This window comes from Mercenaria mercenaria, unplaced genomic scaffold (assembly GCF_021730395.1).
Source record: "Mercenaria mercenaria strain notata unplaced genomic scaffold, MADL_Memer_1 contig_3452, whole genome shotgun sequence".
NCBI classification, from domain to species: Eukaryota; Metazoa; Mollusca; class Bivalvia; order Venerida; family Veneridae; genus Mercenaria; species Mercenaria mercenaria.
The window spans coordinates 37,439-50,926 of NW_026461591.1; the positions used below are offsets into that span (position 1 = coordinate 37,439).

General features: G+C 33.1%; 1 protein-coding gene across 1 annotated transcript; it reads left to right on the top strand.

Annotated features, from left to right (window-relative positions):
• The first annotated feature begins 400 nt into the window (after positions 1-400).
• Positions 401-4,321, top strand: LOC128553075 (uncharacterized). The gene is made up of 3 exons (XM_053534183.1): positions 401-882; positions 1,970-2,048; positions 2,878-4,321. The coding sequence occupies exon 3, from the start codon at positions 2,960-2,962 to the stop codon at positions 3,578-3,580; it is 621 nt and encodes a 206-aa protein (XP_053390158.1). The 5' UTR covers positions 401-882; positions 1,970-2,048; positions 2,878-2,959; the 3' UTR covers positions 3,581-4,321.
• Positions 4,322-13,488: the final 9,167 nt, after the last annotated feature.

The window sequence follows — 13,488 nt, forward strand, 5'->3', positions numbered from 1 at the left end:
CAGAACATTTTCATTTAAATAAGTTCTCATTGGAAGGAACACCTGTGAATAAATTTAACCCAATTCTTATTTGTTTTTTCCCCTATTTTATCTTCCAAACCTCAGCATACAGTACACTTTGAATACACACCAAAAACTAGTAAACATTGAATAGTTAAAACATAATCTAAAACATTGAACCCGTCTAGACAATGAGTGATATTCATCGGATATGATAGTTCATTCACACGACCAGAAGGCAGGCTATATATACAGGATTACATCTTTTCTTTATGTGCGTTTTTATTTACTCAAAATTTACAATGTTAATATCCTTACGATGGAAGTAAATTCTAAAAACTTTCTTCTTTTGTGTTTTTTATGCAGAGAAGATTTGATACGAATCCGAAGTCTGGAATATTTGTTTTATCTAAAGGTTACAAGCAGCTATAATATGAGAACATTGATATTTAATAAATATATTTCTGTTAATCCTCATTGTGTCTTAAAGTTTGATTGTCAAACCCAGGAAAATTTACAGGTTTTAAACTAATACCAATATTTCTATCACATTTAATTGAGAACATTTTATTTGACCTACAAATCGACTATTTCAGAGACAATGGATAGATTATCCAGATTTGAAATGTTATGAAGTCCAGATTTTTTGTAGTCCAAAGGATCATATAGCATCAGTTAAATCAAATATGTTTTAAAACTTGAAATCGGCTTTTAACTGGTTTTAACACTTTAATGAGTACAACAATACTTTGGATATAGGAAATTTCTGATTGAATTTATCCTTCTTTTCTGTTCTTTTAGAAACAAGTTCAACTGCGGCACCATCTTCAATCTACAAGACTACATCTAAATTAACTAGTGGTGTCGGTAGCACGAAAACAGGTTAGTTTAGCAATTTATATTCAAATAGCTTATTGCCCTAAAACATCAATCCAGATTAAGTATTAATTTTCATTGCAGTGACTAACTTATACAAATTGTAATAGCGCAACATTAGATAATGTTGCTGTTTATATAATACTTGTAAGTGTATAAATACAATATAGAGGATATTTGTTACAGTGTTACGATAGTTTAAGATCGAAATGGCATAGAGTGAACAAAAGATGTAGTATTTCAGATTTTTTTGATTCAAGGGTAAAAAATATTGAACCTGTCTGAAAACGAAACTCATTTTCATATTCTGCAAAGAAATGTTGCGAATATAAATTAGTACTTTTGGTGACAAATTAAACTTACACCTGTTACATATAATAACTGGTATTTCATTTTGAAATCATGCATATCTATCATTCATGCTTGAAAACCAGGTGAATATAGTTTTGCACTCAAGTTACATTTTCCGATCTGTGGTGATCAATAATAATTTATTATGAAAACTTCTTTTGTTGACTGCCGGTCATGGAAAACACTTTTTATATGATATAGGCAGGGGTGATGTTAATGTTTATTTTTCCATCTTACTGCGCATAGAAAGTTTAAAGTACAACGTTCTTACGACTGGTTTGGATATAGCTTTTGAAGATGAACACATTCTGGTAATATAGTTCAAAGTAATTGTATTTTAAGCTTTATTATCAAAACCCATAACGAAATATTCCGAAGGAGGGCTCTTCGTTTTACACTAGAAACTCAGTTAATAGGCATGAATATAAGACGTTATGATATAATTCCTGCATAGGCTTAAAGTCAATTTGAGGATAACTGTTTGTTGATGTGATCAGCATATCAGGCGAAAATCCATTTTATGCCATTTCGTGACTTTCATTTTTATAGCGTGTTTTATGAAGCAAAACGTTATGCGAACATACATTTCCTTATTTTAAAGGTTTCGTCAAGTATCGGTCAACTTGACTGCATGGTGCAATATCTTATATTGTCAATACCTAACTGAAATAAAGATATTTGTAATTGTAAAGTTTACTTACATGTATATACTTATTGTTGATGTTGTAAATACTACTTTCAGGTGCTGTCATAGGTGCATCCGTTGTATCTGTCCTGTTAGTAATTGCTGTTGTTGTTGTCTTTGTAATTTTGAAAAGACGGTACTTAAACATTTATTTGTATATTTTACTTTTTAACAATTTGCTTTTATTTCATTTGGCGAGTTATAACCTGAAAGTTTTAGTAAATATTAAATTTTACTTTGTCATGGAAAAGAAACACTCTTAGTTTTTATCAAGGTACGTATTTTTTTAATTGCAAAAACATCCAGGCTTGTTGAAAGCCGCCATCTGCGTGTACAGACTGTGTTTGGAAGTTCATTGAAAATAGCCAAAATGGCAAACGTCAATTTATTTTAAATGTTAGGGAGTGCCACTACAATTGTAGAGCGAAGGCCGCTGTAACAGCCAACATTTATTTGAAAATCGTTGATACCTTCTGTGATCGCAGAAATAGAACTAAGAGATGAATACTTTAGTCAAGAACATGCGTTTATGTAAAGAAACGGAGAAATCCATTATTGGAAAAATCCATTATGATCTAGAACAATTAATACTTTATCTTCAAAAAAGGAGCTTTGAATCAGAAAACTTGTGTACATGAGCAACTATTTCGTTGTATAATTAATTTTGCACTACATACTTAATTTCAATAATGTATCATCACGTGAACGGTCTAACTGAACTTTGGTTTAATCTTTTAATAGCTAAAAGCATTTCTCAGTTTCATAACACGAGTTTGTTTGTTATAGCAAATCAATATTCGTCTTAATAAGCATTTCTTTTTACATAAATCTTAAGTAAAAGCATGGACAATTTATCAACTGATGTACAGTTTCAGTCGTTTATTAAAACAAAAGTTATGTTTCTACCCGTACATAGTACATACTTTGATACTGTTTACATAATTACTTAAATATATTGCTTTCAGAAAGAAACTTCCATTCTTATGTAAAGAAGCAGTTCCGGCGAGGGAATCTGGGTACAAACAATCAAAACGTACGATTGATGAGATGTCACGTGAAAACCATGCTTGTGACCACGCAAACGTTGACAATAACAACGCCGTTAACATTGATAGTGACAGCAACTATGCCCACACTTATTTTGAGCTAGAACCACATGTAAATGAATCCAATAATGATAATACAACTTACGACACTTCTGGCAATGCTAACAAGTCTATAACAGAACAAGACAATGTCTATAACAGGCTTGAATTAGACAATAATAAAAGATATGATCATGTACACACTAGGATAAGAAATGGGGTACTAAAGTTAGACGACACATATGACACTACTGACAAGGCAGCTATGAAATTGAAGGCCAGACCTGGTAAAGATTCAGATGCATTTGATGAGACAGATGAAGATGCGTATAATCATATTACAAGCAAACCAGTCACAAACACCAAAACAGTAAATGAATATGGTGTACCAAACACACTTGAAAACGCATATGGAGATGTTGTTGCTAACAATAAGAACAATCGCATGATGAAGGAGACACTTACTGTCACATCAACAATAAACCACAGAACAAAAGAATACACGGCAACCGGTTCAGCGCATCTAAACAAATGCATGATTCAAAAATGTCCGAGGGAAACAAAGACGCAGACTATGATGTAACCGACAGAGATGAGAAACTGTTAACTGCTGATAACGATTACTCAATAATTGAAACAGTTCATTAACAAGGAAATGTTAAGTTGTTGTTCTTATGACACAACAAATGTATTTGAAGAGTGTTAAAATTTCAAGCTTCGTTGTTCAATAGTAAACTAATATTATTAGGTGAAGCGGTTTAATCTGTAAATTTTATATTTACTGAACTCGCTACCTATGAGCAGTATTTGGCTACCTATCTCGGAATGGCTATATAAACAATACAGTCCAATGTCATACTGGATTAATAATTTAAAAGCGATAATACACGTATCTGTATATTAATGTCTGCAGAAGCCCGCGAGCTTGTTGGTGACCAAGACCGAAGACCGAGGTTACCAACATATCCCAAGCGCTTTTGCAGACGTTAACACACAAAACAATCGTGTACTGTCGCTTTCCTTGCATAAAACATGAAGACGAAGACTAAATGTGTTGTTTTCAAAGAAGATGGTTTTACGATTCAGGTTGCACTTTAATTACCGTTCTGTTCTTAAATAAGATAAAGGTGTTTTATCTCGAGTGCTTGGTCATCTGGGACTATCCTGGTATCAGCTGGAAACGTAAATTCGGGTCCAAAGTTTGCCTTAAAACGGTTATTTATAACGTATCTCCTCCTAGAAAATGATAAAAATTTCTTACCTCCAAGTGCTTTCTGTCTTTTGAATGAGTTTGCTTAAATAGCTAGTAACTGTCAACCTTTAGTCTAACAACTGTGTACACTTTATCTACATAACTATTATATATATAATAACTGTATTGGAAGATATGTAATAATGATGTGCCTATGGTACAAGTCAAATAAAACACTTTAGTTTTTTTCTGGTCTGTATATACAGTACATATAGAGGAATCTACACAAATCAAATGTAGATGTACTCAAATCAGAATGTTAGAAAAGACGTTGAATGAATAACAGCTTCACGACTCTTTTGTAAGGTTTTTTTCCATGTCTTTGCTGGTCGTTAAGTTGAGGCTGAATCGTCGGAGCTTTATGGCTGAGTGTCTCTCAAAACATTTACAGACATTTTGGTAGAGCCAACGATATTCCACAAGACAGATGGATAGCTTTCTCACAAAAAAATAATTCTACATCCTAAGTAGAGTTTCGGTGTTGATAGGATGCAAGTCAAGCACAAAGCATCGACTTTCTGCTTCAGTAACGGTTTTAGACCGCTCAGCTATCCCATGAGTTATTTTATATAGGAATACTATCCTCGCTGAAATCCCAACTTTTATCTAGTGCCTAAAGAGAAGAAACTATTTACTAACTTCTTTTGCGTGTTTGTTTTGTCTTCGTTGAGTTTTTTTGTTAATCTGTAATGCTGGCTTACGGATGGTCAGTGGTTGCACTATGAAGCTGGCTAATGTCTGAAAGAAAACCCTGAGGACATGCTGATCGGTTAAGATAAAATATATATAACAATAGTTATTGAATGGCAACGAAATTGAAAACCGCCGAATGGAATACCAGCACTATCACATCAAAGTAAACCTGATCGCTTTGCACGACAGTGACCATGGCCTGTGAATAAGAATCGGAATCATTGTTGAATGTACATTTTTATCTAACGGTCAGTGTAATAGCTTAACCTGAAACCCACTAACTTCAATGTCAATGGAAGTCATTCTCTGTTCCTTCTCAGGTTTACGGTCGTCAATGGTATCTCAAGATATTTAGCAGAAAATGTTCCGTTAACATTAATCACTTTGATCCGTTTTTGATCCACTGACCTTAAAATAAGTGCTAACCATTTACATAATTATCACAAGTAATGTATCTACCACGATTTACAATAATATCTGAAGGCATTCTTAACACTACTGGATGCACATACCATTAAAATGGTTTAAAACCCTGTAAAATATTCATTATAATAGGAAAAACCGTTAATTAATCCCATTAATTCTTGCATCACTTTATTTAACAGGTTTCACAATATTAATGGGTTACATGTTAAAATACCATTAAAACATCAATTTTTAACCATGATTCATGCCATTAAAAATTTAGTTTGGTAGCTAAAATAGTTAATGGCTTTGAAAAAATAGTGAAATTCTGTATTTTTTGAATTTAACAGGATTATTCATGGCCCTTAAATTTGATTTAATACCCATTAAATGTTCAGGTTGTGTACGATTTCATTTAAGAGTAAACTTAATGGCCCTTAACAGCAATGTAATGCCCATTAAATTCTAAATTCTGTAAAATGTTATTCGTATATATTTTCTTTTTGGTTTTTGGCTTGCTCTCCTATTGAATGCTTATAATTCCACTCTCATTTTGTTCTAAAATGGACTTTAATCACAATAAATACATATTACGCACACATCGTCTATAATATATCATAATGTTATATTTAGTTGCATTAAAGTTATTTCCCCTTGATGCAGTTACGCCATTTTTTTTTCAAATGTTTGGCAAATTGTGTTCCTATAAAAATCGGATTTATTTCAATGAAAGTCGGATGGAAACGTATTAATTTATTTGATAACATCAATCTACAATATTTTGGTAAGGGTAAATACGTATTGATGCATGCCACTTTTTCTGTTCTTTGTTTTTCTTGTCCAAATAATCAGCATTTGTATAAGAAAATGGGTGGGGTAAGGAATTTACATTATAAAATGTGTTCAAACTAGTTTAGATTTTCAAATTCTTGAGTAGAAACTTAGGTTCATAGAGAAGTGAACAGTACACATAATTGTGAAGATTTACAGTCTGATTTAAATTCATTTGGGGCATAGGCAGATCAATCACTTCTTTGTTTCAATGAATCAAAGAGTGTGGTACGCTTAATTGGAGATGGGAGAAGCTACTTGTGATGCAATCCCTTAAACATTTGCTCTTAGCTGTACAGTGCATGCATGTGAGCACAAAATACTGAAGTAGAGCTAAATTGTGATTGCCCATTGTTCGCTGACATTGTCATCAACAGTTGCGTTTTTAATACACCTGATGCCTAATGTCTGTACCAATAAAAACCTTGGTCAGAATGTTTGTCAATATTATAATGTTGAATAGTTAAAACTACCCACATGGTCACTTAATCTATTAAACCGGTACCTGTAAACCCTTCTCAGTACAACTCAATACAATACAATATCCATTTATTTTCGGATTTCATATGAACATATGACCGAATAAGGATACAATATAACAAATGTTTGTACCAGGCTGTTACATCTTACATGTGTTTACATTACAAAATAATAAGAGAAAAAAGAAGAAACAAATATTCTTCTAGCATTTTACAAAACAGTACATATGTATAAATACTATTACATGTGTAGTAATACGTAGTTTAAATCAATACGGCAAATATTAATATGAAGTTGATTATCTAAAGATGTCTAATTCTGAAGGCAAATTTTCATGGCCCTTAATTTGATATACAACTAAAATATTACAAATCCATTAAAATTGAATCTGACCTATTTAATGTGACCATTAATCAATTTTTTAATAATTAACGGCCATTAACAGAGTATTAAAAAAATTAATGGCCCCATTAGTTCTTACTAATTAATGGGGAATTAAGGGGTAAGTTTTTAATGGCACATTAATTTCATGCCAATTAAAAATTTTCATGGAGTTTTAAGGAGCCTGTTAACTTATTTTAATGATTTATTTTAAGCAGCTTTTCATGGCCATCAAAGTCATTTTTAATGTATGGCATTAAAACTATTGTCATGAAAATCCCATTAAATAGTAAGAAGTAATGGGTGAATTTTAATGGTGACCTGTTAAAACTCTGTTAAAAACCTTTGAAAAAATTAAGGCCAATTTCATGACCCGTTTAATGGCATGTGCATGCAGTAGTGTAAGATACTGAATGAAAAGATTTCAAACCATTGCTCTTCCCTTGTATGATCATAGGAGGCAAACACCCAGGTTTGCTGTATCTCTGTGATTCTTTCAGGCGTAAAAGGTTTGATTTCACACTTCAGTTTTCTTGTTTGGTGCAATACAATATGTACTCTAAAATATAGATAAAAAAAGAATCTTTTCTGTATTGATAGTAACTGTTACTTGGCTTTTGATCCACTGATCTACCTTAATGTCAATAAAAGTCATGCATTGCCCACAGGCAATGTGTCTGCTAAGTTTGAGGATCTTACGTTAACGGACTCTAAAACATTTGAAGCGAAACACTTTTAGCCAATGCTATAGCAACTGGCTATAGCTCTAATTAAATCAAATACCAAGTTTTAGCCTCGCGTCGTTTGAGTTTTCCTTCTATTTCTATGTGACCGCATCACACAAATATTCTGGATGTGTAAAATAGTCCCATATTTATTTTTATAATCTTGGTATTGTGTGAGTGTGTGAGCAACTGAGGACTACTGTTTTAAACGACAAAACAAGCAACAACGGTTTCTAGAATAATTATGTACTGTATATCCATATTCGAAATATTCGGAATCACTCCGCCCTAGGGTTAGGGTTTATGGTTAGGGACAGGATTGAATTTGGTCCCACCCTGGGGCAAACTTAGTTTTACAACGAGTTGTATAGGGGAAAACTTTAAAAATCTTCTTGTCTTGAACCAAAATGCACAGAGCCTAGATATTTGGCATGTATCATTTTCTAGTAGACCTCTACCAACATTGTTCAAATCACGACCGGTCTATGCACAATGGAATGTTGATTCTTCAGGAGTATCGGTTGAAATATTGCTCAATAAGCACTAGCTATCAGTCCTTTCAGGACTTTGATTGTTACTAACAGTAACTGTGGCAGTGACCTTTGAAACAATGCAAATCAGAATGTATCGGGCAATTTCCATGAGCCATTTACATATTACGTCAGGCATAATAACAGTCAAAAATCATTATATCACATAAATTGTGTCGTTGTGACTCTAACCCCAGCAAACACAGTAGAAAACAGAAACTTTTTGTACATAACAAATCCAAAAATACAATGAAATAAGATTTCCTATTAAAGGCCCTGCGTTTAAGAAACATGTATGTTCACACGGATTAGGGAAAACATATTCATATATTAGTATAGAGAATTCATTACATTTAAACCTTTTGTAAATTGTTGTTTCCTTGGTGAAAAGGTAAGAAGGCAACAACGCATGACCCTTTAAATTTGTGTATATGTCAGCAGAAATCCATCACTACTGTTATAATAATGTCAGTGTTTATATGTTCATTTCAGAAACAATGTCATTGGTACAGTTTTTATATGTTCATTTCAGATATGATATATGAAAATGTTATAGCTTACAAATGAAACAATACCCATGTGAAAGCAGGTCCATTAATTATTAAAGCAGCGTGCTGAAGAAAATAGAAAAAGTGGAATTCCACAGGTCGGTCAACACGACAAAAATGAAAACGCTGCAGGCTCGGTTTGATTGAGCCTGTTCATGGACGGTAGTGAAAATGCATGGTACCGCGCTGTCTAGCACCTGATTGAGCAGAACTCAACAATTACACATGCTACAAGTACAAAAACAATTTAGAGACATCCGCAGATGTGTGCATACGGTGGCGCACATGGAACCTTTAATGACATTTCATGAAAAGCGGCGTATGGTCCTCAGTTAAAATAATGGGTTTGCCCTAAACGAGAAAACAATGGACTGGAATTTTAAAAGGGTATCTGAGGTTATGGAGCCTGCATATCACAGAAGCTGCCAAAAGACAAAATTAAAAAGCAGGCAACATAAGTATTAAAACAAAACCTCTCAAAAATAAAGACAAACAGTGCTTCATTGTCAATCTATGAAATTCAGTTGAAAATATCTTAAGGCCTATGCTATTTTGAAATTATGAATTAAGTGGGTGGGGTACATGATATTATTTCTGAGGAATTTCGAAGTTACTGTAAAACAAACGTTATTCCAATGTGACAATACATCAAAACCATGAAGTGCTGAACTCTTACCTTAATTAAAAAAGTAAAGTGGGAAAAGTTATCAGTATGTTCGTGTCACAATTTTCGGGGTAAGTATTCTATGTCATCGTGCATAACTGCGAAAAACTATAACATACATAATAAAGCTAAACAAACCGTGTAAATGAGCTGAGAGCTATTTTTCTATTTCCGTTTATTACTTTTCTAAAAAACACCTTACAATTTACCAAGTGTTGGCAAAATTTGTCATTTTTGTGCACATGCCTTTACACATGAAAGAAGTCCGAACTATAGGTATGGTGTGCGAGAAGGGCCTGAGCGCTTACGTAGTGCTCATTTACAGGGATTGTACTGCTCAGATAGATAAATATATATATATATAACTTTATCATAAGTCCGCAAAGTGCAACAAAAGAAATAGCAGTATTAATTTTGTAATAATATTATTTATTTACAAGGTATGTCTGACAAATGACATCGAGAATTCTAACTGACATTTTAGAAAGCTGCATTTTCAAGTACCTGAAATTTTCCACTTTGGTTAAAAAAGATTTTTTTACAATAGATAATGACTGACTACAGAAGGTAATAAAAATACCCTTGACCTAGAGAATGCTACAACCTACTAAACTTCAAAGTTTAAGTTTAAAATTGCATTGAACACGTTTGATTTAATATAAGGTGAAAAATAAACTAGAACTCTATGATAAAAATCGAATAGATCATTTCGGACATGTTAGACAGTGAGAAAGCAAACATATCGTACGTATTATTTAGCAAGGATGATTTGCACTGTGAATATATACTTTTTGCACTTAACATTTAATTCCACGAGTACACACACATACAAATATAAACAAACAAACAAATAAAAACGGGAACAATGTTTATTTTGTTCGATTGAGAGTAACACCGAAACGACACAATGAACTGTTTCCAGGTTTTGTTGGTGGGGAAAGGCTCCAGGTGCTCGCTCCTCCAGACATTTTTGGGGGCTCAGACTAGTACCTAGATCGAGACACTAACCTCAGTTGGATGGCTTCCATACGTGAAAAGTTTGACACCTCGAGTGAGTTTTTGATCCCACGTCGGTGATGGGCGAGGAATTCGAAGCCAGCGACCATGACCATCAAGTTTTTCTTTTGCAAGTATAAAACATAAATATTCAATTAAATTTCGTGAACATAACTGATACTCTCAATGACACTTACCACGTCGGAAATTACAAATGGTTTGCCGAATACACCATACTTTTAATTACAAAAGTTTACACACCATGTGGGTCGGAAAGCACGAAATTTACGTTCTTCAACGTATATGTGAATCGTCATGTTTGAAATGTGAACAAAGGCATAAAAGTAACTGTTTTCATGTTCGTGGTAAGGATCGACTTGTGATTGTCAATGTTCCCGATACGGAATGTATATGAATGTATAAACACGAGCCGCTTCATTTTACAGGACTTACAAGAACATAGTAAGCGGTTGTTTATTTATTGTATTTATGTTCTAGTAACCTTTGACACTGATTTCGAGGACAGGCCGGGTTTGTGACATATACATGTCTGTTGTTGGGCTGGAAAAAGATAGGTCCAAAATTTAAACTAAAAGCTCTATTGCATAAATGTTTCGTTATTTCTGTGCATACAATTCGGTTGTTTAAAAGTTAGAATATCAGAAAATTACAGGAAATAAAACATATCTTTGAAAAAGTCCCGATCTTTCATCATTTGCTTGGTTGGTTGGCGCATGATTATAAATTTAATGTTAGTAGGCCGTGATGTCCATGAAGCCGTGTAAAGTGATAATTTTGATGACAAGGTTGGTTTTATTTTGTAATTATGAGTGATCGTTAAGTGATCAGAAAGATCGGACAGTGGGATGTTATAAAAAAGTGATGCTTTATTTAGATTAGAAAGTCAATCGTACTCTACAATAAGGAAATCTGAGGTAAAATACTCCTTTTATTTCGTTCACTGAAGAAAACATGGCGGACCTATTTTTGTAAAAGAGCGGTGCACGTGTGATTCGTGTAAAACAGTTTAACGACATTTTCTTAGAAAACTAACGCTCAGCTTATTTACACTGACATATCCTTGATTGAAGAATATATATATTGTATATATATGAGAGACTTACGGTACCAAATACTTACCCCGAAAATTTCTATGCATTTTCTTCTAGTGCACTGTTGGGACATGTTTTTGAGTGTCATTGCTACTTTATAATTTATTCAAAGACACATTATTTTATTATTATTAGTTTCTTTTTGATCCCCGTGCATTTCTCGGGTTGTTACGACAATCTCAGTTTTACATAGGAATTTTGCATTGTCAAAATAGCATAGGCCTTAACTGCTTAAGGCTTAGAATTACGCTTTGAGAAATAAAAAATCAAACAACACCAAATCATAGAAAGAAAGAATTGTTTGACATGAAAATTAAACAGCATGTAAAACATGCATATTACTTTACGAAACAAGTGTCAGTATACTGATATAAACATCGAATTCAGGAAAAGGACTGCCTAAATGGGCCCCACTTCCGGACAGTCAAACGCCTTTAAAAAGTCAGCATTTTCAAAGAACAGTCACACATGTTCGTTTTGATGCATTTGCAATAGCGTGCGAGTGGTGAAATTTCGCATAACAAGGTGGAACACCGCTTTAAGCAAAGTTTATCTTTATTTCTTTACAAATGGCATTCATTTATCAGGATGAGGCAGAATAAAACCTGGATTCGACATGCGGAAATGAAAATGGTTTATGAATTAGTAGTAACCCATGAATAAATATTTTAATATTAAAACTACAACGTTACTGTCATTCGTAAGACAATATACTAAAATGTTTGACAAGCAAAATTATTCTAAATAATGTCTTAAAATGCGTAGATCTCTATAATCATGGGCAAATATCTAAAAACAAGCAGACGGACCTACACACTATATTTCACCATTTTATAGATCATTTGTTTATTTCCGACTGTGAGAAATTTCATAAAAGTCTATAAATCTAACATCGAAAATGTTATTACAATTGTGACTTTCCAAAAGACGCCCATTGAGGTCCAACTATTTCAAATCATTCTAGCAAAAATCAAGCACACGATCCGATCTTTTTTATTTGCCGAAATTTCTAAGTATACCCTGAAGTTTATCAAATTAATTTCAATCATAAATATTTAAAATATCAATATTCCTGATGAAGCTGTTATAGTTTGTTGCAAGACAGGAATGTCTTCAAATTAGCTTGAATTTGAAGACGAGAGAGGTTTTCAGTTGAAAATGTGTGAAAGTAAGCGTTTAAACATATGTCACTTAATCACAGTTTTCAGTTTAATCTTCCTCCAGTTACCCGATATTTATTTTGACCTCGTTGTCTTATAAATTCTGTAGTGTATATTTAATTACAAAATGGTAACAGTTAGCATGAAGTTGGATTTTAAGTTTATCTACCTTTTACTTTCAGGCATAACAGTAAGGTGACTTTAAATGAATCCGGTTTTGGTTTAGTTCATCTTTGCAAACAAATCACAATAATATTTCATGTAGTTACATATGTAAAAATCAACAACGTACGAATGGCAACTTCACCTCTTTCGGAGCAGCACTTCTAATACTTTCTTCCCTACCTTATGCATTGTCTCCAAGTAAGTGCTGTAATCTGGGATTGCTTATCATGATAATCAAGTTATATTTATGGTATGTGTTGAAGTAGTCTTCAATTAAAAATGATGAAAATGCAATGATATTGATAAATCACTTAATATTCTATTGTTTGACTTGTTGGGCGCTCCTGGTATTAATGTCAAATGTATTACCTGATTTTCATTTTTGAAAATGCGACAATGCATGTTTATCTAACATGTTTACATATTTAAAAGGTTTGCTATACACAACTGCTGAACGTTTTGAATGTCATGACGAAATTATTCTGATATAACGACCTCTGGATTATAGCTCTGGCATATGAAACGGTATTATTGTTTATATTCAGGTTG

Bases quoted from the DNA above. Each gene is read 5' to 3' on its own strand.
- LOC128553075 (XM_053534183.1), top strand. From the start codon at position 2,960: ATGTCACGTGAAAACCATGCTTGTGACCACGCAAACGTTGACAATAAC.